Source organism: Electrona antarctica (assembly GCF_951216825.1).
Source record: "Electrona antarctica genome assembly, chromosome: 10".
Taxonomy (NCBI): domain Eukaryota; kingdom Metazoa; phylum Chordata; class Actinopteri; order Myctophiformes; family Myctophidae; genus Electrona; species Electrona antarctica.
In genome coordinates this window covers 9,749,834-9,776,360 of record NC_136791.1, presented here as the reverse complement: position 1 = coordinate 9,776,360, position 26,527 = coordinate 9,749,834, and the positions used below count along the sequence as shown (strand labels likewise).

The 26,527-nt window shown below is 45.9% G+C and overlaps 3 protein-coding genes across 9 annotated transcripts in view; 2 read left to right on the top strand and 1 right to left on the bottom strand.

The window, feature by feature from the left end:
- The window catches only part of micu1 (mitochondrial calcium uptake 1), a 68,566-nt gene extending 60,377 nt beyond the window's left edge, over positions 1 to 8,189 (top strand). For both annotated transcript variants that reach the window (XM_079512645.1, XM_079512644.1), the window contains exons 10-12: positions 358 to 466; positions 6,464 to 6,553; positions 6,747 to 8,189. In XM_079512645.1, coding sequence (XP_079368771.1) covers positions 358 to 466; positions 6,464 to 6,553; positions 6,747 to 6,910 — 363 coding nt within the window. In that variant the 3' untranslated portion in view covers positions 6,911 to 8,189. The remainder of the gene's footprint in view (positions 1 to 357; positions 467 to 6,463; positions 6,554 to 6,746) is intronic.
- A 2,290-nt stretch (positions 8,190 to 10,479) lies between these two features.
- On the bottom strand, positions 10,480 to 21,534 carry nolc1 (nucleolar and coiled-body phosphoprotein 1). 6 transcript variants are annotated; one of them, XM_079512817.1, is made up of 14 exons: positions 21,345 to 21,534; positions 20,911 to 20,966; positions 20,196 to 20,347; positions 19,959 to 20,068; positions 19,741 to 19,852; positions 19,379 to 19,470; positions 18,074 to 18,185; positions 17,423 to 17,539; positions 17,082 to 17,312; positions 12,909 to 14,749; positions 12,566 to 12,689; positions 12,177 to 12,289; positions 11,953 to 12,033; positions 10,480 to 11,819 (listed from the first exon to the last, which is right to left on the bottom strand). In XM_079512817.1, the coding sequence occupies exons 1-14, from the start codon at positions 21,453 to 21,455 to the stop codon at positions 11,658 to 11,660; spliced, it is 3,414 nt and encodes a 1,137-aa protein (XP_079368943.1). In that variant the 5' UTR covers positions 21,456 to 21,534; the 3' UTR covers positions 10,480 to 11,657. The 6 variants fall into 6 exon arrangements, with proteins under 6 accessions (XP_079368943.1, XP_079368940.1, XP_079368941.1 ...); XM_079512814.1 differs by having other exon boundaries at positions 12,566 to 12,860; positions 12,990 to 14,749; XM_079512815.1 differs by having other exon boundaries at positions 12,566 to 13,163; positions 13,314 to 14,749.
- Positions 21,535 to 22,072: 538 nt separating this feature from the next.
- mrps6 (mitochondrial ribosomal protein S6) lies at positions 22,073 to 24,848 on the top strand. The gene is made up of 2 exons (XM_079512505.1): positions 22,073 to 22,562; positions 23,394 to 24,848. Exon 1 carries the CDS (start codon positions 22,200 to 22,202, stop codon positions 22,554 to 22,556), a length of 357 nt encoding a protein of 118 aa, XP_079368631.1. The 5' UTR covers positions 22,073 to 22,199; the 3' UTR covers positions 22,557 to 22,562; positions 23,394 to 24,848.
- The last annotated feature ends 1,679 nt before the right edge of the window (positions 24,849 to 26,527 follow it).

The following is a 26,527-nucleotide window of genomic DNA, read 5'->3' as shown; positions in this document are numbered from 1 at the left end:
CCTGATGGAGGGTTCCCTGATGGAGGGTTCCCTGATGGAGGGTTCTGTTCTAGTCTGATGGAGGGTTCTGTTCTAGGCTTGTATTGTGAGCAGTTCAAACATCCAATCTTAAACCTCCTGATTTCCTCACAGGCGAGGGGCGGGGCTGTCCTGACACATTTCAATTCTGTTTGATATTTTCATGGATGATTACATCACTACTGTGAGCCTTTCCAAGTGCAACGGAGAGAGTGGCGCGCGGCAGAGAAAAACAACAATACTACGAATACTCAAACACCACCAGTTTTCACCACAAAAAACACAGTTTTCTCGACCAATAACTTCCCCCCCCCCCCCCCCTCTCTCTCTCCTTTCTAGGGTATCTCGTTTGAGGAAGTGGAGAACTTCTTCACGTTTCTTAAGAACGTGAACGACGTGGACACAGCCCTGAGTTTCTACCACATGGCCGGAGCGTCCATCGATAAAGGTACAACCACCACCACCTCGTTAGCCCTGCTCCCCCACCTGGTCTCTCTGTGCTCCCCCACCTGGTCTCTCTGTGTCTGCCTCTACACCACCACCTCGTTAGCCCTGCTCCCCCCCCTGGTCTCTGTGTGTCTGCCTCTACACCACCACCACACCGCCCTGCTCCCCCACCTGGTCTCTCTGTGTCTGCCTCTACACCACCACCTGGTTAGCCCTGCTCCCCCACCTGGTCTCTCTGTGTTTCTGCCTCTACACCACCACCTCGTTAGCCCTGCTCCCCCACCTGGTCTCTCTGTGTCTGCCTCTACACCACCACCTCGTTAGCCCTGCTCCCCCACCTGGTCTCTCTGTGTTTCTGCCTCTACACCACCACCACCTCGTTAGCCCTGCTCCCCCACCTGGTCTCTCTGTGTCTGCCTCTACACCACCACCTCGTTAGCCCTGCTCCCCCACCTGGTCTCTGTGTGTCTGCCTCTACACCACCACCTCGTTAGCCCTGCTCCCCCACCTGGTCTCTCTGTGTCTGCCTCTACACCACCACCTCGTTAGCCCTGCTCCCCCACCTGGTCTCTCTGTGTCTGCCTCTACACCACCACCACCTCGTTAGCCCTGCTCCCCCACCTGGTCTCTCTGTGTCTGCCTCTACACCACCACCTCGTTAGCCCTGCTCCCCCACCTGGTCTCTCTCTGTTTCTGCCTCTACACCACCACCTCGTTAGCCCTGCTCCCCCACCTGGTCTCTCTGTGTCTGCCTCTACACCACCACCTCGTTAGCCCTGCTCCCCCACCTGGTCTCTCTGTGTCTGCCTCTACACCACCACCACCTCGTTAGCCCTGCTCCCCCACCTGGTCTCTCTGTGTCTGCCTCTACACCACCACCTCGTTAGCCCTGCTCCCTCACCTGGTCTCTCTGTGTCTGCCTCTACACCACCACCTCGTTAGCCCTGCTCCCCCACCTGGTCTCTCTGTAACCTCGCCTCACCAGGCTTTCCACCACCTCGGAGGAAAGCCTGGTCTCTGTTTCAAAAGTCCGTATGATCCGGTCGGGAGCGGATGATATCGTTACGTCATGTTGTAGTATTGTTTTGTAGTCGACGGGCAGGAACAACGGGCCGGCAACTTCCTTTTCCCTCAAACCGATTTTTCTCAATAAAAGCTCTCGTAGCCTGTAGCTTTTGTTGCGAAAAATCGGTTTGAGGGAAAAGGAAGTTGCCGCCCTGTTGTTCCTGCCTGTCGACTATCATCCGCTCCCGACAGGATCATATACCCAAATGAAATGGTGCCCAGGCTAGTCTCTCTGTGTCTGCCTCTACACTTTTTCTTGTTCTTCTCACACCCAAACTTTGCTACTTTGGATTCATCCTCTGCCCAGGCGCTCTAGCTGGGTCCCACCACTGTTGTGTAAACGACAGATGCTCTCTCTGCATCTCCTGGCCGTACTCCCACTACTAGCTCTGCTCTTCTTCTCACATTGTTGTTGAACCACTTACGCCCCAGACTACCGGTGTATATGTTTGTTTTCAAAGCAAACATTTTAAACTAAAATCTTTGCTTCTGGGGTCCCCGGAACAAAATATTTTGAGATGGGCGTCCATGGCCAAATACATATAATTTTGGGGGTCCTTGACATGAAAACGTTTGAGGACAACTGATATAGTAACAGTTTTTCAGAAAACAGTTTTTGAATTTAGAATGAATTGATTTATTTGAAAAGTTGCCCAAAATAGGGACACCAGGTTTAACTCATTAACAGCCAAAGTTTCTCTAGAACTGTCTGCAGCCACTGCCAGCTTTGTGCAAGGTTTTTGAGCATTCTTACTAATCTTTCAAGACCCAGAGAATATTTTGTTCTATGTAAACACCAAATATCTCAAAAGAAAGGAGAGAGTCTCTACTTTCATCAGGGGTGAAAAGTGTGTTTCCGCCTTGTTCTGTTCTTTAGTTATTGGCAGTTGAATATAGCTTGTTTTCACCAAAAACACTGCCTGGGAACAGAAAGCAGAGCAATTTGTATTCTTGTGAAATCCTATAATACTACAATATTTCCGGCTTGGTTTTGTTGTGATTGTGTTTTTTTTCCCCAGTTGGCCTCTGATTAATTAACTCACAGGTTGCGGAAGAGCGTCTCTAGAGCCTCTATTGTAAACCACTGAAAACACCGATTGACGTCCATAGACATCAATGGCGGTGAAGCGTTGGATTTGAAATGACGTCTGTAGACCTCAGTGGCAGTGAATTAAATACCCTTCCTGCATCCCATTGTCCTGGCCTTACACCCAGTCCACACTAAATGTTCCATTTCCACTCATCCTCCTCCAACTTGAAAAACATGTTTTTGACCAAACTGAAAGACCACTAGTCTGGGCCAAGCACACCTGCAACACAATATACGCCAAAATGGTCGGGAGGCATGAGCTTGCACATAAGTGCATGAAACCTCTTATCACCACCAGCAGCATGACTATAGTTCCACACACACACACACACACACACACACACACACACACACACACACACACACACACACACACACACACACACGCGCACGTGTCATTATCAGGGGACAGACTGCAGGTTCCGGCAGAAGGTGATAAACGGCAGCTTCACTCTGTCTGTCCCTGTGTGTGTGTGTGTGTGTGTGTGTGTGTGTGTGTGCGCCACATACCTGTGTCCTTCAGAACGCCTGATTTTCCTTTACCAAGGTGAAGTTTCCTCACATTGATTGCAGTGACTCAGCCCCTGGATTAGAGTCCAGATGTGGCCTGTCAGCAGAGCTGTTAGTTCTTACGCTCTGATGGCACGGCTGCCCTGAAGCATGTCTGCACCTGCACAGTAACAAGCACTAGTCTGTGTGTGTGTGTGTGCGCCTGCCTGCCCGTGCGTGTCCGTCAACCTGTGTCTGTAGGTGAGATTTGTGTGCTGGCTGACGAGGGGGGGGGGATTGTTGACAGCGGCAGTCTGGTCTCAGGCTGGCTCTGTAGAGATCCACCAGGCGTGCGTCTGCAAAACTAGAAACAGAAATGCTTATCGTCGTACCTGAAAAAAACACTCTTCTCCCCACCATTCATCTGCACCTTGTTTGTAAACCCTTGTACAGTATCTAGTAGTGTAGAGTGACATTTTAAGAATTCACTTGTTTGGGCCTGGGCCATGGCTCAGCGGTCCAGGCACCTTGGCCGGTAGGCTGAGTCTGGCACTGTGCCGCGGGTTCGACTCCCTATCCCGATGGCCTTTACTGCATGTCACTCCCCCATCTCTCTCCCCCATTTCCTGTCAGCCTACTGTCTGTCCCCCTCTATAAAAAAAAAAAAATGAATTCACTTCGAAGCCTGTAACGGTCTAGCACCTCCCTATATTGTGGAACTTTTAGATCAATCCCCCCAGCTCCGAGGTCACTCAGATCTGGCAGTCGGTTGTATAGGAACACTCCATGGTCTTGCACAGTGGTGCGGGTGACCGCGCCTTTGCTGTGTTGGCACCAAGGTTGTGACACGAACTCCCTTTAAGGATAAAAGCTGCCCCCACCCTATAGGACTTTTACTTGATTGAGATAAACTATGACATTTGTTGTAGGCCTATTAATTATGAACCCACAATGTATAGCTGAGCACATACTCTTTATACTTTGATACATAATGGGTTGTATTTTATATTGTTTTCCCGTTATCTTACTTTTTCCCTTTGTTTCTTCTCTATTCTCTGAACTCATATTTTGTAACTGCAAATCGCTTTGCCATGCATGATTTTTTTTTTTTACTGTTTTGTTCCATTTTCATTTACAAACATTGCACATGGCGGTGGGTCTTTTGTGGTTAGCAGTGGAAAGTAAACACTACAGTATGTGATCGCACACCAGCGGCAGCTGGCAGAAGAAAGGTCTCAGTCTCTCCCCAAGTCCCTTCTTAGGAACATGTGAAATATGCCCTCTGTTCAATCGTCTGCCCCCATTGTTCCTCTTTGGCTTTGAATGCAGCCACTCGATCTGCCAAATTAAATTCTGTTTTCCATTCTCAAGTGACAGAGTTCATTGAGCAGAGGCTGAATGTGTCGCACAGGTAAGCAAGTTTCGGTACACATTCCTCATCGCCGTCAGTGAAATGAGCTACCAGCTGGGAATTTTTTAATGAATATGAATATTTATAGCTCCAATTGTGCTCAGTGAAGACTTGGAAATTAATCTGAATCTCACTTTTCGAGCCATTACATTAGGTCCTGTCGTATTGTAATTCTATGTGCCTACTGAAAAGAAGCAGGAATGTTTTCGTAGTAATCTGTTACAGGTTTGTTGTGGCCATGAATGTTGTTGTTAAAATATTAACATTTAGCACGTCGTTGAGGTGCTTAACGAGTCACGCACAATGAGTTTCAATGGGTTGTTAATTACTATTACTCTCTTTTGCTTGATTAAGTAGGCTAGCTACCCAAAACAATAGTGAGAGTGAGCCATAAACATTGTCATTCGGAGCTACAGTGTGCGGTCCTTTCTTGCTTTTTGATCTCCGTTCATTTTAGATCCAGCACCTGCCTTCAAAGGATTCGTGGATATGCGTGACTGCGTTTGATCTTGTTTGATATCAGAAATAAAAGACTGGTGGTGTGGACCACTAGTGAATGGGCTCATGGACCCCTGACCCTGATCCCAGGTACCACCTGGCATGGCAGGTGAACCGGGAGCCCTTTGGGTGCGTTCGGAAATGCGCCCTGAACGCACTGGTGTGCTCTCTTGTCGTTCGTTTATTCAGTGCACTCGGTGCGTTGTCGTTCGAAAATCCAGTGCGCTGAGCACCGGGTGTGCCGAATGCCCGCACTGAGCGACCCTACCCTGAAGCTGGGGTTGTCCGGTGTCGGCGGTGTGAATGCGTCACAGCTGTGGTCGTTCGTAAATAAGGCACACTGTGACGTCACCGCCCACCACACTCAACAAACTGACCACATTCCCGGTGCGCATTTCCGAACGCACCCCTAGGTTCACAGACAGTCACTCTACCTCGTGAGGCTGAAGCCAATCAGGTGATCACGCGGCTGTGTGAGCTTGTATATCGGCTCTTTTTGCCACACAACACTGTTGAACGACGCAATATAAATGAAGTGTTACGCGATTCTGTACGGAGTGACGCACTGCTCTCCACATGTCTCCTCATCTCCTGGGACTATTTTCTCAGCACCCCAGCCCTTTCCATCAGGCGGCCCAGTGTCGTTTTTCATGCTCACCGTATTTCACCCTGCCTCCCCCCCTCTCCTCTCCCCTTTATTTTGTAGTTCAATAATCATTGCTTATGATGGAGCTTTTTTCATCTCTCTGTTTTTGCCTTTCCTCTGTTATATGACCCTGGTGGTCCGTCTCTCTTCCTCTCTTCCTCCTTTTCACTCAGCTTCCCTATTTAATCCTCTCAGGTGGTTTGGCTCCTGCCCCAGTGCTGCCTTCTCATGCAGGAGAGGAGAGGTCCTTTCTCACATTCATCAGATAGGCTCCCTGGCAGGGGGAGCTCTGTCTGCTATTGATTCCAAGCAGCTTGACTTGCACACAATGTCCTCTGGAGTCTGAACAGGTCATTTTTGAGCCAGCTCCTGTTCGTGCATGTCCTGCATTAACCCATTAAGACCTGAGACGGGATTCTACAAATATCTTCTAAATCACGTTTCTATGTCAGTGGTTCTCAAACCCTTTCATGTCAGGGACTCCCACAAAATGTATTTTGTATCTCGAAATATTTTTGTTCTAGGGACCCCCCAGAAGTAAAGAGTTAAGTTAAAAACGTTATATTATAATATAATATAATTATATTCAAAGATTTGCATACATTTTCACATATTTATTTTTAATAGATCTACAAGCTTGTCACTATGAGCTTGTATATCTGCTATATTTCAATAGCTAAAGTTTAATGCCTTAATGGCGTATTACTTCTCAATGCAAATGGTAAATCTCTCTGTCTGTCTCTCTCTCTCTGTCTCTCTCTCTGTCTGTCTCTCTCTGTCTCTCTCTCTCTCTCTCCAGCCACTATGAAGCAGGTAGCTCGCACCGTGGCTAAGGTGGAGCTGTCGGACCACGTGTGCGACGTGGTCTTCGCTCTCTTCGACTGTGACGGTAAGTGGCCAACGGGGCCGTCACACTCACACAGGGTTGTCAAGACAGCCAATCGGCGCACGGCAGCTGACATTCCTCTTCATCTGATCCTCTTTACTTAACGTCCTTTCTCATCATTTCATCATAATTCCCCCCCCCCTCCCCTCTCCCTCGCACTACCCACCCCACCCTGGCATCCCTCCATCGTCCTCAGGGAACGGAGAGCTGAGTAATAAGGAGTTCATCGCCATTATGAAGCAGCGGTTGATGCGTGGGCTGGAGAAACCCAAGGACATGGGTTTCACTCGGCTGGTGCGCGCCATGTGGAAGTGTGCCCAGGACACAGCTTGGGACTTTGCCACGCCCAAGACTCAGTAGAGGCGTGTGTGTGTGTGTGTGCGTGTGTGTGCGTGTGTGTGTGTGTGTGTTCTGTGAATGGCTGAATGTGGGATAAATCAGAATTCACAACTACCGCCAAAGGCATCCTCCAAGGAAGTCATCAAGACTGCAATTCTGATAATAAGCATAATCAATATGCACGCATGTCATTGTGGTTTAGAGCTTTGCAAACACAGTGATTCAAACACGTTGATGCTGGGGGAGCACATCCTGAGAAGACTGTAAAATCCTGAGTTCCTCACAAGTCACTAGTAATGAATGTGTGTAAAAATGGTTTACATGCTCAGATTTAAAGCTGCAATCCCTAAAATGTAAGTCCTTCCCGGGTTTCAAACCCAAGTGTCCCAGATTCAATTTGTACCACTGAGCTAAGACGCTTAGCCAGGGGAGATGCCAGTGTTCCTACGTGAGTACTGAATTTCTACATTTCTCAATAAGAGCAGGGAGTCCACCTCCAACCGCAGAAGCACATTTAGTTATATTGTAACATACTCTACCATACAGATTAGTCAAAATAACTGTGTGAATCATTTTATTCACAAAATAGAAATTCCTGATTGCAGTTTTAAATTGACACTAAAGATTTTGTAGTGCAGGTGTGTTGCCTGTCAAAGGCACTGTGAGTACTTTCTGGTATATTTATGTTTGCCATATATTCTGTAAGGGAATTCAGTTCTCTAAGCAGGCCAGCAAACACACAGAGAGACCCCTTCTTCCCATGCTAAAAGCAGCACTTTTTAAAATAACCGCACTTAATGTGATTTAGCGGATTCAATATTGCGTGACCTTCAACTGTATAAATATGTACCACAGCATGTTCCATTCTATATTACTTAAGGCCCGGATAGGATAGGACCTTCTCTAAATTGTGTGTTGGAGCAGAGTGAGACGGCAGCTGCTAATCTCGTTAAGCACGATTCGTACTTTTGTCGCACAGCGAAAATAACCCAACCTATAGGACGGATTCTGCTTATCAGAACTGTGGATGCAATGCTCCGTGGTCTTGTAGGTCTGCTGTTTTCTCTGAGCTACACCGTCATGATGCCACAGAGCATAAATTAGGCATTAGTGAGTCTTTCTTCCTGACCCTTTGGTTCAGCGCTTGGTCTTCAGGTCTAGTGTAATTTGGTCACAAACGGATCCACGACGCCTTTCTCTACACAGCGTGTATTATGAGTGTTACTTATTGAATGACTTTATATAAAGATGGATATATATAATAAAACAATTGCAATATTAAATGTTTTTAATAACAAAACTGATTTCTGTCTGTTACATAATGTGGTTGACTTGATTTATTTGTGCCAATTCAGTTCCTTTATCATCATGGCAGGTGCAATAACATTTAAAAAAAATCAGTCGATACACTAAATATACAAAATTATTTCAACGGGAATAATTTGAGAGAAAGACATTTCAACCTAAAGCAAAGAGAGGGCTGTACAAATAAAATAATAATAAAAATATAGACATTTAATTTATATAAAACCAATGTTTGGCTGCCAGGATGCACAACGTGAGATTATGGAGACTAATCTGATGCTGTAAGAAGTAATTTGTCATTGTGTGGCATGAAGAGAGCAGGAACCGTTTTGAGTAAGATTCCAAACGTGTGTGTGTGTGCGCGCGCGTGTGCGACAGAAGACGCTGTGTGTGTGTGTGCAGAAATAGTCAGCAGTTTTCTGTAATTGAAATGGACAGCATGGGCAGGCTCTGTTGCCATTAATGAATTGTCCTGCTGCTCTTCGTGCACACAGACTACTGCAGTGACCTGAGAACAAACACCCCCCCCACACACACACACACACACAGTGACTGATGGATGGTAACGGTGCTGAGGAAAGGAGGGATGGGATGATGGGGATAAGATTAGGTTGAAATGTCTTTCATCAGTATTCCCAGCCAGTGGTGGTCCCAGAGTTTGTGCCAGGACAGAAACGTAACATTCAAATACATTACTGGCCAATAGAATTGGAACGTAAGCACTATTTTTATACTTTCAATCCCACAATTTTGCAACCCATTCTTTTTCACCCAGTGTCAATTATCTAATGTAATCCTGGGCGCTACACTCCCTCTGCCAACCTGGAGTGGCCTGCCTGCCACCGCCCACCCACCCGGAGGCGGGAGGAGTCCCCAGATTGTTAAATCCATGTGATATACTGTAGGGTGCAGTGTAGGCATGTCCCGATCACGTTTTTTTGGCTCCCGATCCGATCATTTGATTTTGAGCATCTGATTTTTCCCGATCCGATATTTATATTTTATAGAACACGTTTATGCCATATCAATAGTACAAACGTTTTTTTGAAAAATGACGTGATCGGCTCCAATTTCCGATCTCCCGATCCGATCGGGACAACCCTAGTGCAGTGCTACGGTGTTTGTCTGGGTCTACTGGGCCATGCAGGCTGCATACCAGGTGTTTGTCTGGTTCTACTGGGCCATGCAGGCTGCATACCAAACGACCCATTACAGATATGGCCTATGCTACATTTGCCTCTCAATCAGGACAGCTTGTCATTTTGTATCTGGTTTCATGAAACCACAATGAAGGAAAATTGCACATTACAGTCTGGGCCTATTATTTATAGACACCGAATGACCTTAAGTCTGTCCTGTGACATCAGGTGAAATAGCAAGTGAGAGCTCTAGAGATGTGCTGTGGCCATGCAGCTTCAGCAGAGCGCTCTGACTGCCATCAAGTGGCTCTTACAGTATTGTCACTCGGTGGTGGTTTCTCCAGATAGAACACTGGTTAATGTGGTCTCCGAGGGTTCCAGGGGGTCCCCGGCTAAATGAGGAACACCCAGTCCTACAGATGCCTAATTAAATCAGTAGCTCCCAAACTTGTCAAGGACCCCCCCAAAATGATATGCATTTGGCCACGGGAATCCGTTTAATGGATTTTTTAATGCACTTAAGATTGTTTTAAAAAATCGATACAAGCTCACAGTTTAGTGGCACAAAGTGACAGCTGTATATCTGCTTTTGAGTGGTGTAAACCACTCCTACGACTGGCTTTGTTAGTTTACGTGTCTGTGCTCAAAAAAATGAGCATGGTTGCTACGGTCACCCAGTTCACCCGGGTGTGATTTCATTACGTCAGACCACAGCTGATCAGTCTATATAACCTTACACCACTCAGTTCACACGGGTGTGAACGTTATAAATCCTACATTTTCTGAGAAAACATGTTGCTATATACATGATCTAAAATGACACCGATGCTTTCCCGGTTTGAATGGGTCAACGCTTGAGCAAATCTGCTCTTAAGGGGGTCACTCACTGGAAAGGGAGTCCACAGCCAACTGCATATAGAATAGACATGTGGGGGTCCTTCACATGATAAAAATCACACCCGTGTGAACTGAGTGGTGTAAGGCCTGTCTGACGTAATGAAATCACACCCGGGTGAACAGGGTGAACATAGCAACCATGCTCATTTTTTCTGCACAGACTAACAAAGCCAGTTGTAGGAGTGGTTTACACCACTCAAAAATATAACCACTGACCTAGAACTGGCGAATCAGAAAAAGGAACTAGGGTACCCTTTTAAAGCTTTATTTAAGTAGATCGAAAGTACTCGATAAGAAAAAGAAGAAAAGGGGGTACATTACAGTAGAATTCAACTGAAATTGATACAATTAAAACAACTTTGAGGTGTGGGGGGGGAGGAGAGGTAGTCTCGGCTGTCAACTCTGCACTGGAGATAAGCAAACAGTAACTAATGGTCTCACAAAAACAAGATGGCTTGAAGAGTTACATGGAAAAGATATGGATGTTGAGATGGACTAAAACTGTTTAATAAATACTTATAAAACCCAAAGTGTTCACATGTACTTGCAGAGACAATGCCTACGGTGTACGGTCTCCTCCTCACAATTAAAAAGAAAACAAACTAATGACACCCCAATCACCCAAACTCGACAAGAAAACAAGCATTTTCAACCTTTAACTAAGACCTTTCACAATAGATTCGTATACAAATAAAAAAACAAACCAATTCATTATGTCACAATGCATAATGAAAGAAACTCAACAGAAATGGAAACTACAGTTTATCAATATCCGAACAAGCAACAGAGGGACCCAAAACATAACTGCCAGGTTAACGGTAATTGGTGGTTTACAGCCACCTAGTGGCTAACATGAGCAGCGAATGGACCATTTCAACTTTGTGATGCTATCTGGAGGTTAGGCATAATGGTAGAAGACAACTCTTCTAGGCAGGCAGCCTTATCCTACACTACACTGCTGGCTTAAAACGAGAGCTCAATGGACTAGTCTCCATTGTCAACTAGAAGCAACTGATAACATCATCCCTGCTCAGCGCTGGGAACACATTCCTCAGTCAGGGTGGTGGTGGTGGTGGTGATGATATTTAAAGGAGTAGTTCACCAAAAATAAAAAGACTAATTTTATATCAATTCCACACCCCATGAAGCTTTGAATTTATGGAGATTGGTCCCATATCCTAAGCCAATAATGTGTGACCGGCAATCCACCGGTCACACATTATTGGTAGGATTATTTGCTTAAGAATGCAACAAATACACAAAACTATCTCCATGAATTGAAGGCTTCATGGAGTGCGGAATTGATAGAAAATAAGTACATTATTTTGGTGAACTACTCTTTTAAGGGAAATAGTCTGTGGGGACTAAAAAAAGAGGAGTAACACTCCAACAGTCCTATTCCAGTTAGGAAGTTGTAAAAAGGGCTCTCAGTCACTGTCAAACTTAATTGAATTGACTGTTTGAGAGATAGGGCCTCCCCGGTAGCTTCCTCGCTTCTTCTTCGTCTTTTCGTGGCGGAACGACTTGCCCTTGGTGAACTTGAGTGCGTCGTTGGCTTTCGAACCCCAGTCACCACCAGTGGCTCCACGCTGGAAGAACAAGCACAGCATTGCTATGGATGGAAATGTCCATACTAAACATTCACTTCTACTTCTTTTGATAGTGAACTACTAGAACAGGGATTTGGGCGGCTGCTCTCTAGGGGACTGGAAATGGGCTCACCTTGGCTTCAAATGAGTTGTCTGCGAGACGCTGGTCCAAGTCGACCTCCTCCTCCCTTACTCTACGGAATGGTACATTATACTGTGTGGCAAATGGATAGAAAAGGTTGCATGCAAGTCTGCTGGTTCAGAAGGCCAGCAATTACTGAAGATTTTTTAAATCCAATCATTTGTTGCATAACCAACATTGATTTAATATTTTTTAATGGTTCGAGAAGGGCTTACCTTCTTCGGATTGGCTTTTGGAAACGTTTGTGGCGTGGTGGGCTTGTTTTTATTCCCCTTTGGTGTCTTCACTTCAACTTCATCCTCAGGGGAGTCTTCGTTGCCATTTGTACCTGTGCAAATCAAGAGGGTGAAGATCTGCGGTGTCAGACGTGCTGGTGACATTTAGCAGTGGAATTTTATTTACTGGGCTTGACTGCATGCATGGGTAGAGATAGACAAGAGAGAGCGTGCTTAGAAAGGGCAATACAAACAGGGGAGAAACAAACAAGCATGACCTTTTAAATAATGGTCATTTTTGAGAGACCCCATATACCGTCTCGCTATAACCACAGTGTATTTCCCTTGTAAATACCAACAACAGATTCAATGTTTGTTTAATAGTTTACCATTTGTTGTGGGGGTGGTGGGTGCGGGTGCTGTGGCAGCTTTAGGTTTCTCTTCCTCATCCGAGCTACTGTCACTAGACGAGGACTCTGCCTTTTTAGCTGGGGTGGTCTTGGGTGTTGTGGCCGGGGCAGCAGGTTTCACAGACTTCTTACTGGCCGCCGCCTCTTCCTCGTCGGAGCTACTGTCGCTAGATGAGGACTCTGCCTTCTTGGCTGGGACGGTCTTGGGTGTCGTGGCTGGAGTAGTTTTAGGAGTTGTGGCCGGGGCAGCGGGTTTCACAGGCTTCTTAGTGGCCTCCTCGTCAGAACTACTGTCACTAGATGACGACTCTGCCTTCTTGGCTGGGGTGGTCTTGGGTGTTGCGGCTGGGGTGGTCTTGGGTGTTGCGGCCGCTGTCGTGGGTTTCACAGGCTTCTTAGTGGCCTTCTCTTCCTCGTCAGAACTACTGTCGCTAGATGACGACTCTGCCTTCTTGGCTGGGGTGGTCTTGGGTGTTGCGGCTGGGGTGGTCTTGGGTGTTGCGGCCGCTGTCGTGGGTTTCACAGGCTTCTTAGTGGCCTCCTCTTCAGAACTACTGTCACTAGATGACGACTCTGCCTTCTTGGCTGGGGTGGTCTTGGGTGTCGTGGTCTTGGGTGTCGTGGCTGGGGTAGTCTTGGGTGTTGCGGCTGCTGTAGTGGGTTTCACAGGCTTCTTAGTGGCCTCCTCTTCCTCATCAGAACTACTGTCACTAGATGAGGACTCAGCCTTCTTGGCTGGGGTGGTCTTGGGTGTCGTGGCTGGGGTGGTCTTGGGTGTCGCGGCCGCTGTCGTGGGTTTCACAGGCTTTTTACTGGCCTCCTCTTCTTCCTCAGAGCTACTGTCGCTAGATGACGACTCTGCCTTCTTGGCTGGGGTGGTCTTGGGTGTCGTGGCTGGGGTAGTCTTGGGTGTTGCGGCCGCTGCCGTGGGTTTCACAGGCTTTTTACTGGCCTCTTCCTCCTCAGAGCTACTGTCGCTAGATGACGACTCTGCCTTCTTGGCTGGGGTGGTCTTGGGTGTTGCGGCTGGAGTAGTTTTAGGAGTTGTAGCTGGTTTTGCAGGTTTCTTACTGGCCTCCTCTTCCTCGTCAGAGCTACTGTCACTAGATGAGGACTCTGCTTTCTTGGCCGGGGCCTTGGCTGCTGGGGTGGCAGCTTTAGGTGTGGCAGCCTTACCATTGCTGACTGCTGGCTTAGCAGGGGTGGTTTTAGCCTCCGTGTCAGAATCAGAGCTGTCTGAAGAGTCAGAACTGCTCTTTTCTGTCTTCTTTGCTGGGGCAAAGGTTACCTTGACAGATGCGGTCGTGCCCACGACCACCGCAGCCTTTTCCGAGCTGTCCGAGTCGTCACTGCTAGAGTCTGCCTTGTTGGCAGGAGCGGCGGTGGTCTTGGCTGCAGGCGTGCTGCTCTTGGCTGCAGCAGGCTCATCCTCAGAGCTGTCACTGTCAGAGCTGCTCTCTGCTGCAGGTTTAGCTGCAGGCTTGGAGGCCTGGGGAGCTGGTTTAGCTGCGGTCGGCTTGGCCTTGGCTGGTTCCTCCTCCTCATCGGATGAAGAATCAGAGCTGCTCTCTGCTGCAGGTTTAGCTGCCGGTGCAGCAGGCTTGGAGGCCTGGGGCGTTGTTTTAGCTGCGGTCGGCTTGGCTGGTTCCTCCTCTTCATCCGAGGAAGAATCAGAGCTGCTCTCTGCTGGCTTAGCCACAGGGGTAGCAGGAGTGGGAGCCTGTGCGGCTGGTTTAGATGCTGCTGGTTTGGCCTTGGCCGGCTCGTCGTCCTCTTCAGAGGACGAGTCAGAGCTGCTCTCTGCAGCAACAGCAGGTGTAGCAGGCTTGGAGGCTGGCTTGGAGGCTGGCTTGGAGGCTGGCTTAGCGGCGGCCGGCTCTTTTTCATCTTCAGAGGAGGACTCAGAGCTGCTGCTCTCTGCCGTCTTGGCTGGAGGTTTAGGGGTGGAGGCAGGTGTAGCAGGCTTGGAGGCAGGTGTAGGTGTGGCTGCAGGCTTGGTCTTGGGTGGGGCTTCATCTTCAGAGGAGTCTTCAGAGCTGCTCTCTGCTGGGGGTTTGGGGGTAGAAGCAGCCGCTGGCGTTGACGTGGCAACAGGTTGAACTACAGTAACAGGTTTAACTACAGTTTTCGCAGGGGCCTCGTCTTCAGAACTGCTATCCGAGTCTGGAATAGATTTATGAAGAATAGAGAATACAAACAAGGTAAAGAGAAGTCCTGTGTGGTACCCTCACAAAAAACATGCAGTAATCCTGGTCTCTAAACTGCCTCCCCCTGGCCAGCCGGAGCGCCTGATGGAGGGGAAAGGAACTGGTCGGAAAAAACGTGTTCCTTCCACACGATATGTCCGGCCGGGGAAATTCACCCGTCAGGTGAAAAGAAGCAGCTTGGACTCCTCATGCAGAGAAGGAAGCATGAGGTCAGTCCGCTGCCCCCCAGGTTGGCAGAGGAAGTGTAGCGCCCAGGATTACATTAGATAATTGACACTGGGTGAAAAAAATGGGTTGCAAAATCGTGGGATAAGAATTATAGAAAAAAAAGAGAGAGAAGTCCTGCACGAAGGTAGAAGGGCTCATAGGTGCTCAACAGGGACAACTTGCATCAGGAAAGACTACCCAAATAAAATTAAATGGGTGACTAAACCCTGCAAAACAGTCTACCAAGGCGCCTCAAGCCTCTCCTCCTTCGTCCTCAGTGTTTTTGTTTTGAATGCAGGGTGGACATGAATAGTTGCGGTGGTGTGATATCCGATCGCTACATTGTTACTCCCTCCCAGTCAAACTCCTCATTGTTTCTTTTGCATGCATTACTCCCTATCCGTGACGTCAGAGAGGTGCTCCTCCTCAATGTCAGGTGAAAAGAAGAGACTCGCAACCCTGGAGGAGACATGTGGTTGTCTATACCCTTCCCAAGGCCAACCATAGGGTCCCGAGTCCTCACTAGCTCACTCGGGGGTGGATGCTGGGCAGGAGAGATGGCGGAGGATACAGGAGGTACATGAAAGGGAAGGAAGAAGGGACGAAGGCAAAAGGAGGTGGTGGACGAGGGGGGGTACAATCCCTCTGCCACGCCGACATTTAGGCCTAGCATTAGCCCGGAGTATAATCCCTCTAGTTCTCTAGGGGAGGGGGAGGATACAGGAGGAGGACGCGGGGGTTTTGAAATGTCTCAGGAAGAGGGCAACGAAAGCCAGGGTTCTGCTGAAGATGACAGTGATATGAGATCGCATGGAAAGAGAAGGAGGAGTGCCTCAAGTGGACCAGCAGAAGGGGTGGAAAAGTTTGTAGTCGGGATGACAGCTGTCGAGCAAAAAGACGGCATCTTCGGCAACCCGCGTAAAGTTGGAGAGTTTGTGGAAAAATGGCTGGGGAATGTACAGGTAGTGAGGATCACGAGAACAGGAATGGTAATAGTTGAGTGCAGGAATGAAGAACAAATGGACAAAGCAGTGAGGATCAGGAGGTTTAAAGGGTGTCCAGTGAGCTGTTTTAAGCTCGAGGGAAGAGAAAAAAGGAGAGGGGTCATAAGTGGAGTGCCATTGGAAGTGAAGGAAAGCATATTTGTGGGAGTTGTTGGTGTGTGCGAAGCGAGAAGGCTATATCGGTCAGGGAAGGAGTAAGAGAGAAGACAAGTCTGTACGGTTGACGTTCAAAGGGAATGTGTTACCTGCGAGAGTAAACATGGACTATGTATGTTACAGGGTCAGGCCATTCGAGAAAGCGCCATTAAGATGTTTTAGATGCCAGGGGTATGGCCATGTTGCTGCCGTGTGTGTGGGGAGCAAACTGTGTGGGAGGTGTGGGAAGGACAACTGCGAGGACGAAGAGAGGTGTAAAGAGGAACAAGCCAGGTGTGTACACTGTAGTGGGGCACACTATGCAGGGGCAGCGCAATGCCCAAGGAAAGTGCAGGAGGAGAAGGTGAGCAAAATCAGAGAAGAGAGGGGGCTGTCATATGCGGAAGCAGTGAAGAGAGTGGAGGGGAGCACTACGGTGACAGTGCAGCATGCAGGTCTGGAGAAGAACACACAGGAGGAGACCGCGGAGGGGGATAAGGTCATAAGCATGGACAAGAGACAATTCCTAGCGTTCATTTCCATGGTTATTAACTGTGCGGCGGAAATTAAAACTAAATCAGAAAGGATCAATATGGTGCTGGATGCAGCCAGGAGGTTCCTGAATGTGGGGGGTGTCTCTGGAGATGAGCTGAACACAATTTTGAAAGAAGGGTTCCCGTCGTCTCAGACGACTGGGACCGGATAAGAATCAATGGGGAATTGGAACCATAGACTGTGAGGGGAACACGGCGATGTGCACACGGGTGGAACAGTTTTAAAATATATAGAGCACCAAGCGGAGTATCACCCTGAACTGTGGAGGGCAGTAATACGCGAAAGCGTCTACACTGCCGGAAATCCCAACAGAAGAAGAAGAAGAAGGCCAACCATAGGGGTTGGCAGCAACTAATATAACTAAGTCCTCATATTTTGCTCTCTCACCTGAACTTGAAGCATCTTTTTTGGCTGGGGGTGTCTTGACTGGTGCAGCTTTGACTGCAGGCTTCTCAGGCACCTTTTTCTCATCCTCAGAGCTAGAGTCTTCCGATGAGGAGTCATCAGCAGCTGCAGCCTTGGATGGGACTACTGCAGCTGGAGTGACCTTAGCTGGGGTTGCTGCAGCTGGAGTGACCTTAACTGCAGGCTTCTTTTCCTCTTCATCAGAGCTTGAATCTGAAGAGAGACGCACACACAGCATTAGCTTGTTAACCTACCTCAGCTCGTGTTGGAGAATGCATAATACATAAGGTGCCAATGACTGCAGCTGAAACATTCATCTTTACCCGAGCTGTCAGAACTGGACTCTTGCTTCTTTGCGGCGGCTGGGGTGGTTTTCACAGGGGCAGGTGCTGGAGCAGTTGCCTGCTTCTGGTCTGGAGGTGGGACGGCACTATAAGCTCCTGTCATGAAAGCAGGGAAGCTTATCAGCACAGTGGTTCATATATTATACAAACACGTGAAGGAACACATGTAGTGTAGGCTGTGACCATCAATTATTTTCTCAGAGAATACTCTATCGATTACTTTTTCAAGTAATCTAATAATTTAGTTTGTTTTTGTTGTTTTATTTCTTCTTTGACTATAAGTATACATCTACCAATCACAACATGGAAAAAATCTGGACTAATCGATTAGTCTGATAAACCAAGTTAGGCCCCATTTTACACTTTGTCGTACAACAGCATCAAGCAATATCTTAAATATCTGTGTTGGTTGGAAACTTCATATACCCACAACTGTTACTTTTCAGTATTCAAATTCAAAAACAGAAATCTGATCTACAAGCTTTTTGGATCATATATCGTATAAATTAATCGCAATGTAAAGTAAACTTTTTTTAGTGGATTGTTTCCGGGTCATGGGTTTCCATGTCTTTCCGGCACCCCAGAGCTCCTATTTTGAAGGACTTCCGGCACCGATTGTGCTAAACACACCTTTGGGTTTTTTGCTGGGCGGAGCATCTTCCTCATCTGAAGACGAGTCCTCACTGCTAGATTTGGCGACGGCCGTGGTCTTAGCGGGAGCAGTGGGGGGTTTCACTGGAGCCTACCGGGAAGATCAGGTTATCAAGCAAAAGTTCTACATAATATGGTTTGGTAGGCAACGGGTAGCCGGGGACTGGTGAGTGATAATGGCTGTACTGGCAATTATTTTTGTAAATAATGTACAATAGCCAACAGTCCCACCTATATGCTATAACGTCCAAATAGAGATTTTACCCCCACCTTAAGAATGCTTATTATACTTTTATACATGTTGAGAGACAATGACAATGACAGGTCCCCATCAGCCATCATAGTAGAATAAATAGGATGTGAAGAGATAAGACAACAGCTTTGCATTGATGACATCAGGTAGTGTTGTCTGGAAACGGATGACAGTGTGACGTGACGTCACAGCGTGACATCATATCGCCTTATATAAAGCGGCGTATGACGAAGAAGTGCATTGGTATAAGCATAATATTGGAAGTAGGAAGGGAGTATCTGACTAGACTTCAGACTCAAGTGACTCCCTCCCATCTACAGGTTTTCCCTAATAGGGAACCTCGTCCACTGAAGGCCCTCTCCAATAACGGTCTCAGCAACAGGTAGGATGAACATATAGTTCTCTTTCCATTAGTCTTTGAATGCTATGTTTCACTAGAATTTTAGCGGTTCTCTTGCATTTATAAAATAAAAACTACTATTAGTTTATTAGTTTCACAATACACTTGTTGCAGCAGCAGGTTCTGTTCTCCATTTCTAAGAGACCATGAACAATCAAAAATCTCAGTTTGACCGTCTTCAGATAAGTGTTTGTTTTTTTGAGTGTTGTAAACCACTCCTACAACTGGCTTTGTTAGTCTGTGCAGAAAAAATGAGCATGGTTGCTATGTTCACCCTGTTCACCCGGGTGTGATTTCATTACGTCAGACATGATTTTTGAGTGGTGTAAACCACTCCTACAACTGGCTTTGTTAGTCTGTGCAGAAAAAATGAGCATGGTTGCTATGTTCACCCGGGTGTGATTTCATTACGTCAGACAGGCTACCTTACACCACTCAGTTCACACGGGTGTGATTTTTTTTAAATAACAAGTAGTATGCAGTGTAAGAATTCAGACAGGGCCTGATCTGTAGTCTAATTTATAATTTGCTATATGCCAAAAACTCATTTGTCAGGTTTTCCAGCTGAGGGTCAGTATAGCGGCGAGGGAGACAATCGTGCAAAAACATATAATTGAGGTTTTAGATGTACCTTTGCTGCATCATCATCAGAACTGTCCTCACTGCTGCTGCTCTCTTTCTTCTGAGCCGCAGCTTTGGTGGGGACAGCGGGTGCCTTAGGTTCTAGAGATCAGAGCATTAGCATGTAAGATACACAAGGATGTGAGATCAATATGACTGACACCACGTCGTCCAACCATGTCCACACAACACGTTCACTTTAAAACTTTTTTGGAAATGAACATGACCCCTGTCCATATAGGCGTTTTAGGACCAGAAACAATCTCCATCCATACCAACTCACATCTGAGCCTTGTGTTGAGCTCTTATTTAAATCATTAATGATATTGTCATTTACATTTGATGAAAATAGTTTGTCCATAATAAACTCACTAGGTGCAGCAACTTTGGCTGCTGTCTTTTCATCCTCTGAATCCGATTCTTCACTGCTAGAGCTGCTATCCTTTTTCCGCGCCGGTGCTTCAGCTGCAGGTTTCACTGGAACCTGCGTTCAGAAAATACTTTTTTTTAAAACAGTGGAACAGACACAAAGTGACATTATAACTCTGTATTGTCAGAATGTTTTATTATTTGATTATCCCCCCTCCAACCTTTGCTGGAGCCTTGACAGTCACGGCTTCATCCGCACTGGAGTCCTCGCTGCTGCTAGATGCAGCTGCTGCCTTAGCCGGTGCTACCTTAGCAGGTGTAACCGTGGCTGCTGAAAGGTCAATCGTTGACATGAAAGAATCCGATACTAAAGTTACAAATGTTTGCGGTGGATTTAACATCACATCAGAGACATGTTCTAATTGAAGGTGTGTCGATTAGATGAACCATAGACATACCTGCAGGCGCAGTATCTTCTGCCTCGCTGCTCGACTCCTCACTGCCAGAGCTATCTGCGTTGGTCTTTGCCTTTTTGGCAGAAGTTGGACCACTGGTATCTTCAGATGGACCATTGGTATCTTCAGCTTTTCGTTTTTTAGTTTCGGGCGACCTGGGAAGAAATGTTCGTAATGTCAGAAGCACTACCAGTACCAATTAAACGTGGGGCGTGTAGAGCTGGGCGATAAAACGATCTTGATAGTGATGCAGCACAGTTAGATGGTTGGTTGGTGCTAATCCAACCAGGAGTATATTTTCCAAACAACATTGACACATTGTCTTTAGCCTCTTATGTTAAGTGATCAAAATGAGCAAGGATATTTATCACTATTATATATCGTCATAAACAGAATTGATCATGATAATCATATATTTTTTTTGCCATATTGCCCTGTTGGGTGTACATGTTAGTGTGTGTGTGTGTGTGTGTGGGGGGGGGTGCTTTGGACATTTAAACTTACTGTATACTGATGTAACAGTAAAAAAAAAAAAACAGTAAATTGTCGTCATGTGTACTATCAATACATCACACCCTAAAAGAAAATAGCTGCAGGGGTCAGTGTTAACATTACATAACCAACCCCCCCCCCCCCAAAAAAAGAAAGGAAAAGAGGGGGGGGGCGACGGGCGACCACTGGACAAAATGTGCCAAGCAGTTAACAAGAAGTCACTCACTTCACCCAGAAGTTGTAGATGTCGACAAGGCTCTCTTCATTTTGATCTTGTGGATTCTGGGGAAACACATATTGCAATAAATCATTCATGAACCCTGAAAATCAAATAATTGTACTTGTGTCTTAATGTCGATTACGACATCTGGCTGGCACATATCCGTCAACATGATCCGAGCTGATAAGTGTGTAGACTAGAGCCATCATTAATTCAAACTGGACAACTAGCGGCTGCAATACACAAATGACCTAAAGACAAGCAAACAATAAATAAACACATATAAGCTATATCTGGTATTGTGAGCAAGCGACACCGTTGTACGACACACGAATCCCTCCTCGTGTGAGTCAGAGGCAGATCAGTGAAGTTAAACAACCTAAACTCAGCGACAAGAGCGGCTGTAGATTAGAGACAAACGCGCACAACGGTCCTCTCACCACTTTAGCCTGCTTGATGAACTGCTGGGCAGCCTTAGCGAACTTGTTCTCCAATAAAAAGGAATAAACGTGTTTGAACAGATCACTGGGTACTGCGTTCTGCTCCGCCATTTTCACAGTTCACACCACGCTGGAAAACGCGACGTTCGTGTTCGTGGTCACATGTGGGCGCGGTGGGCGTGTTGCTGAACAGCGAAACAGGCGGCGCACAAATACCACATCATCATCATACTGTAAATGTATTTGATTTGTTTCATTGATTGATTGATTGAAATATTTATTAACAGGTTGCAGAATTACAGTACATTTCAAGCACAAACTCAATACAAAGAATGTTAACTGTGAGTGGACAACCCAATTAAGCATTACACTTGTTTACAAGAGGGTCCACCTTGTTCAATTCATCATGAATTGAACATTATGTTTTATAAGAGTCTGGGTTGCGTTGTCATTGTGTCAACGCTTTACATATTGTTCCATAATGGATAATGCTTTATTTGTTCCACTAGACTAGGGATCAACTCACTCTACCGTTTGCGTATCCTGTCTAGAGCGGATACGGAAACCGCGCGTGTGTGCACGTGCATTATTTGTGTGTAAATGGACGGATGCTGTAGGCGCTAGGCGGGCTCTAGACCGGATGTGAGCTCTTCAACAGCGTTCGTTTCCTTCCACGGTCCCATACATTATACGTAAACAAACTCCTCCTCTTCCTTAGAGTCATTCAACAACATGGACGTCTTCCATTCTAATTTCTGACCCAAAGCTTTAGAAATGACATTTGTCTTCGTACTAGTTGCATTAGTTTGATGAGCATTGTTGTTCTGTGTGTGTTCTGTTCACCTTGAAGCCACCATGCCCCGGTACGAGCTCGCCCTCATCATGAAGGCCATGCAGCGACCCGAGACCGCCGCGGCGCTCCGGAGGACGGTGGAGACCTTGATGGAGCGGGGCGCAGTGGTCAGGGAGCTGCAGAACCTGGGAGAGAGACTGCTGCCCTACAGGGTCTCCAAACACAACGAGCGGCACACGCGCGGCTCCTACTTCTTGATTGATTTCCACGCAGCGCCCAACGTCCTCGTGGGCATCCTGGAACACATGGAACGCGACGTGGACTTGGTGAGGCAGACTATATTGAAGAAAGACCCCGAGGTCTCCAAAAGACCTTGCTGTGGTGACCCTCCTAAGGCCCAGGACGACGCCAAAAAGTGAACGAATGTAAGCGATAACAATTTAAATTGTGATAGCCTTAAGGCAATTGGATCAAGGCTATTGGGGCTAGGCTATTATAGTGTTCTGTAAAGGTCCGTCCAGGTCCAACTGTCCAAGCTTCTCCTCGGTGGTCAGTAGGAATACAGTACAGTACACTGACGAGTGGACACTAGCAGCACTGACTGCACTCGTCCAATGTCATTTCGATTATGCAAGCATTAAAAGGCAAAGGCATTCAAAACAAAACTGCAGACTAATACAAACTGGTCGGGTTAAAATTTCCCTTCATTGTCAATGCGTTAAACCTGTGTATAGGAAAGGCTAGCGCCCCTCAGAAACACAAACCAGAAGGAGCCCCACTGATCTCACTGAACCCAGTTTCGGCACAAAAAAGTGGTCAAATTTGTTCTAGTGCTATTCTGCCAGAATGTGGAATGCCCTACCAACAGTCATAAAAGTGTGTGACTCCTTACCCCCGTCAAAACAAAACAAAAGACCTACAGGTTGCTGCAAATTGTAACTGGCCCATGTAAAAAAGAAAAAAGTCCAAGCTTATCAACGGAAATGTTTGTACATTCACTCAGATACTCATTGTTGATAATCAATCTATCAAAGCCACGCATTATGTCAATGTTAGCCAATGTACAGTATATTCTGCAAAAGACAACCAGATTAGTGTAACAGTGTTCGAAGGCTGAGAAAATACAGAGAGCAAAAGAAACAAGACATGTCTACCTGAGTGATCACAACACTTCCACATCCAACACGTGTGTGTGTGTGTGTGTGTTGTAATTTCTGTTTCATATGTCTGTAATAACGGCTGTCTTTGTTTTACAGGGCTTTGACATCACAGCAAGAAGACATGCAATATGAAGTTGGCCTGCAGTTGGTGTTATATTGTCATAAAACACTTTTTTGTACCTTGAGTTCTGCTTTTTTTTCTCCATTTGAAATGGACTTTAGATTATGTTTGTGCGGCTGCCAGTGAAGACAGTTTCAGTGCTTGTTCTCACCAAATCCCCTTTCTATTTTGTTCTACTGCTAACTCCCAATTTTCAGTCTTAACATGGGTTTCTTTCCCTGGATGTGCTAGTTGACCATTAACCTCTTAAGCCCTGTATACTTCATTGTATGACAAATTGCATAAATAACTGATCTAGAAAGTTGCGATGCACCGCGTTGTGAGCTTGTAGATCTACTATTTTAGAATAAAAATAATAAATAACTGCTCAAAATAGGAATGCCGGGGACGGGGTTAATATGGTTAAGCACATTTGAACATCTTATTACAGCTTCTTCACCTCCTGAAAGTTATGACTTCGAAAGAGCAGTAAAAGTGTTACATAAGCATATTACATTACTTTAATTTATTGATCTTAAGAACATATGAAGTTGTCTATAATCTATTGCAGCATACTACTACAGGACAGATTTATCAGAGACAGAGGTATCTTCAGTGATTTCACTTAATTCAAATATCACTTTTCTTTTTAATTTTTTTGTGATAATCCTCCCTACTATACAGTGTGCTGACCATATAAGGAGTTAATCCCTGTCCCCAGTTAACCCCTGGGGTCAAAAAAAGCGTAGGTTTAGTTTTTGGCTAGAGGGCCCATCCTTCATCCAAGGATAGAGAGGGGCCTTCCTCCAATAATGATCGAGCAGAGACGGGCCTTGGTGTGCGTGCTGTTGGCCTGTTGCGCGTCCCCCCACTGTAGTGCGTGTGCACATCTGTTACCGGGGCAGACCAGGGGCTTCTCCAAATCACTGAATGCTCCTTTAATATCTACTAGAAGTGGAAGTACTGTAGAATATTTCAGTTCTCTATCAGATGTTCCTCTTTATGGTTTTATATCCTCACAAGGACAACATACCTACTTGTATTTAACCCATTTTGGGCGGGAACCCCTTTTGGTGTTTTAAGCATAATGTTATGCTTTAGCTGTTGAAAAATATCAGATCTACAAGCTCATAGTGCGGCACCGAGTGCCGCGCTTATGAGCTTGTAGGTCTGATATTTTTGAGAAATCGTGAAAATGTGTCTCAAATCATTGAATATATATTCTTTCAGAGCAAACGTTTTTAACTCAAATCTTTGCTTCTGGGGAGTCCCTGGAACAACATATTTTCAGATGGGGGTTTGTTTGAGAACCACTGACATGAGGTTGTTCAGAAAACTCGTGATTTGTAGAATCTAATGTGGTCGGTCGAAATGGGTTAATTTGTGTGACATTTGCTATTTGTTTGCAAACTGAACTTGTAACCGTATTAAAGGGATAGTTCTGTTTTTCATTTTTGGTTTTTTATTACACTTCCCATGGAACTGGTCAAAAAACATCAAAACTCTTTTTAAATCTGCCCTTCTGTTACTGATATATGATATTATACAGTATATGTCCACTGTAGGTTTGTTGGCATGTTTTAGCAATGCTAAGGGAATGAATTGTGTTAGCTAGCCATTATTCTGCTTTTAATCTACTAACCTAAAGCAGATACATACAGGCTACTATTTGATAGGAGTGCTACAGTACAACTTGCCAACAAGCTTCATGTGGACATTCCTCATTAACGTTTTTAAAGTGTTTTACCGTGGGAAGTATGATATCAAATCAAACCCAAATATTAAAAACAGAATTATAATGCAAGCCATCACAAGCATATCTGTATGCTTATGCAGATGAGAGTGAATCAGACAATACACATACCTTTCAGAGACGAAGACAGGTCAAACTTGTTTTCCTTGCAAGAGTAAAAAGCCAGAAACAGGAAGAACGATTGTGTTTTGGAACCAGATAAAAGTTGTTTCACTCAAAGTCAAAAAGTAGTTTCACAAAAAGAATAAGACTCAGACACAGCAGGTGAAATAATAAAGATTAATTCAATCCAGAGAGAAAAGATGGCCCTGAACACTGACTACATACACATGAAGTCACAAGTCGTACTTGTATACACATGAAGTCACAAGTCGTACAACTCACTTTGTAATGCTCCAGGTATTTTTGAGTGGTGCAACCACTCCAAGGAACAGCAATGTCCGTGTTCAATCAACCGTGTTTGTGTGTGACTATGAGCACCAGTACCAATGAGTACCAAAAGTGGCGCTGTTGTGCCAGAAACAGAGAGAGAGAGATAGTGCTGCACTGTTGCCTGCTAATGAGAGAGAGAGAGAGGGGGGGGATTTGCACCACTCAGTTCACACAGGTGTTATTTTATTCACAATCACAGCAGGCAGGACATACAACGTTTCGACCGGTATTGGTCTTTCTCAAGTATAAATGAGATAAGGTGCGATAATTGGCGCTATAACAGGCCAATGTGAAAAGGGTGGGATATATTCCTCAGCCTAGTAGGAAAGTCTGTGAAAGATTGCACGTAAATTGCACGCTGTGTTCATGATTTGATGTTTTTTGTTCAAAACGGGCCAATCCTGCAAAATTTGAAAGCCAATGTTAGCCAATTAGGATGGAATATGAAATATCGGACAGATCCGGCTTGAAGTCGGCCTCCTGGTGGCGCTATAACAGGTCGTTCTGGAATATTTGGGGCAGAGGTTCATCGTTGGCATCCAGGGAGTGTGTATGCAAAATGTGGCATGACCGGGTTAACGGTGCTGGAGATTAGCTGTACACAGACCGGACGGAGTGCAAAGTTACACATTTTGCCAATGTCCCCAATATACATTTCTAAATAAGTATCCACATTTGTTGTTGACTCTCATTATTGTTGTTATTCTAGAATTATTACGTGATCAAAGGAGATATTTGTTTAATGAAGATTTATTGATTGCAAATACAGTGTGGTACGACCATATGACGCTAAAAGGATAACACAAAAACCTATAAGGTCTTGTTTTCATTGTGATCCCATGTATTCAATTAATCAAGACAGACTTTACAGACAGGACAGAAGGCTGTGAGTGACGTCACAGGTCATGTGACATGAGTCCTCATGTGACAGTGTGGTCATCGTCA